At 63.7% G+C, this 2,664-nt stretch overlaps 1 protein-coding gene across 1 annotated transcript; it reads right to left on the bottom strand.

The window, feature by feature from the left end:
* Window positions 1-332: 332 nt before the first annotated feature.
* Window positions 333-1,965, bottom strand: LOC113221524 (caskin-1-like; the record flags this gene model as incomplete). Its single annotated transcript, XM_026450855.1, has 5 exons — window positions 333-772; window positions 859-954; window positions 1,052-1,197; window positions 1,698-1,795; window positions 1,914-1,965. Coding segments are annotated over 5 exons (527 nt in total), but the record flags the coding sequence as incomplete, so codon positions are not given.
* Window positions 1,966-2,664: the final 699 nt, after the last annotated feature.

Below are 2,664 nucleotides of genomic sequence, written 5' to 3'. Positions count from 1 at the left end.
AATTTTTTTTTTTTTTTTTTTTTTGAGACAGGGTCTCGCTCTGTCACCCAGGCTGGAGTGCAATGGCACAGTCACCACTCACTGCAGCCTCAGCCTCATGGGCTCAAGTGATTCTCCTGCCTCAGCTTCCCAGTAGCTGGGTCTACAGGTGTGTGCCAACACATCCGGCTAACTTTTTTTTTTTTCTGTGAACTCCCAACTTCAAGCAATCCTCCCTCCTTGGCCTCCCAAAGTGCTGGGATCACAGGTGTCAGCCGCCGTGCCTGGCCCACAGTGAGAGCTACTGAAGGGCCCTCCCTGTGCTAAGACTTCCCAGCTGTTATCTTGTCTGATGCTAGCGTAGGCGCTGCTGTGAACCCCACTTTTGGATGGGAAAGTGAGGCTCAGGGAAGTTCAGCACCTCCTCGAGCGCACCCAGGAGCAACGGGGCCGGGACAGAGAAGTCACAGAAGCCCCTTTCCCAGCCCCTCCAGCTCATACTGTACATGAGCCCTGGAGGCCATGCCAGAGGCCTGACCAGGGACCTGGGACCCTGCCTGCTCTTGCCCTATCCCCAAGCCAGAAGCTGGTGCCCTGAGCCCCAGGCTGCTGCTGAACCCTGGGGACCCTAAGGCTGAGGCCCTCCCTGCCACCGGCTCTACCTGATGATGTCGATGTGGCCATTCTTGGCTGCAAGGTGCAAAGGGCTGGTGCCGTTGGGGTCGGTGGCATCTCCCGGCCGGGGCTCCAGCAGCGCCGCACACATGTTGCTGCTGAGGAGCAGCTGGACCACCTTGAAGGAGGGATCAGTATAGGGGGGCCCTGATGTGGGGCTCCCCAGCCCCACCCCCACCCCACAGGGCTCCATGGGAGACTCACCCCAACGCGGCCGAACTCGCAGGCCAGGTCCAGGGGCGTCTTCCCCGAGTTGTCCACCATGCACGGGTTAGACTGGTGCTGTAGCAGCATCTCAGACTGGGGGCCAAGGGCGCAGTCAGGCCCACACATCCTCAGGCCACGCTGCCCCGCCCGGGCTGCCCTGCCCCTGCCCCCGCCCCCGCTCAGGCCTCACCACATCATAGTGACCGTGCTGGGCTGCCAGGTGCAGGGGGATGTGGCCCTCATCAGACGGGATGTTCACAGCCGAGCCTGCCTTCAGCACCAGCTTCATGGGCTCCTTCCGGCCCTGCCAGGCCGCATAGTGCAGCGGCCGCATGCCTGGGGGGCAGGGGGATGCTGACAGCTGACCCTTGACCCCAAACCCAACTCTGGAGGATGGGGGCTGCTGGGACCTGACCCGACTCCAAGCCCAACCCTAGGGCGTGGGGGATGCTGGGAGCTGACCACTGACCGCAAGTCCAACCTGGGGGATAGGGGAGTGCTGGGACCTGACCCCTGACCCTAAGGCCAAACTTAGGGGGTAGGAGGGTGCTAGGAGCCGACTCCTGACCCCAAGCCCAACTCTGGGAGGTGGGGGGAATGCTGGGAGCTGACCTTTGACCCCCGAGGCCAACCCTGTGGGTTTGGGGGTTGCTGGGAGCTGACCCCTGACTCCAAGCCCACCCTTGGCCTCCAGGACCCTGATCCCAGGAGGACCTGCCTGAAATCGGACTAAGACCCTGGGCTGAGACCTCAGCCAAGGACCCATGCAGGCCCCAGGGAGCCCCCCTCACTTCCCCCACCCCTGCCCCCACTGGAGGCCCCTGGACCAGTCTTGCCTTTGTTGTCCTTGATGTCCACAGCAGCCTGGGCCTCCAGCAGCAGGCTGATCAATTCCGTGTTGCCGTTCAGGGCCGCATGGTGCAGAGCTGAGAAGCTAGCATGGGCAGAGGACACATACAGCAGAGGCCCCGGCGCCCCGGCCTCCCGGGCACCCTGCCCTCCCTAGGAGCCATCCTCCCTTCCAGGTGGGCACCGCCTGGCTCAGAACTCACCCATCTGGGTCCTGGAAGTTGACATTGATCTTCTTGGTGGAGCCCAGGAGCTCTGGGGATGGAAGGAGACTTGGTGAGGGGAGGCTGTGCCAGCCCCTCCAGGTGGCCTGAGGGCAGGGAGAGGGTGCCAGCCATCTCCCCGGCAGGCACAAAGCTGCTGGGCTCTCAGTCGGCAGACACTCACTCGTCCACTCGTGCACTCATGCGTTCAGCTCTGCCCCACACCCTGCCCCAGGTGCCAGCTGCTTGGGACTTGGTGTCCCATTGCCGAGATGTGGGGGTTCACAGTACTAAGGACTCCGGCCTGGGGTCCTTGTCCCCACCTGGGGATAGGAGGCAAGGCTGTGCACCCACACCAGCACACACATGTGCATGCATACCCCTCCCTTGGGACACCGGCTGGGCACCTGCCAATGTGGGAGGGAGAGAGCCGGCCCAATCTGTCTCTCAGAAGGATCCAGATGGGGCCGGGGGTGGCCAGGGAGGCTGGAACACCCGGAAATGGGGGTATCTCTGGGGGAGGATCTGCGTCTCCACCATGCAGCACCCCCACTGCCAGCCCTGGGCTACAGCCAGTGTGGATGAGCAGAAGTGGGAGGCGGGCGAGTGGGCTGGCACCTCTGAGCGACCTCACGCGAACGGCCGCCTCCTCCCCAGGGACTTGGAGCACCTGAGGCCAGAGGGGCCCATGCCCTGCCTTCAGGTTCCCAGTGTCCTCCTGGGGCCCTCCGCCTCCTGGCCTCCCCCAGCT

The sequence above is a fragment of the Piliocolobus tephrosceles genome, unplaced genomic scaffold (genome assembly GCF_002776525.5).
Source record: "Piliocolobus tephrosceles isolate RC106 unplaced genomic scaffold, ASM277652v3 unscaffolded_25565, whole genome shotgun sequence".
NCBI lineage: Eukaryota > Metazoa > Chordata > Mammalia > Primates > Cercopithecidae > Piliocolobus > Piliocolobus tephrosceles.
The sequence above is the reverse complement of the archived record's forward strand: the minus strand, read 5'-3'. Positions and strand labels throughout refer to the sequence as shown.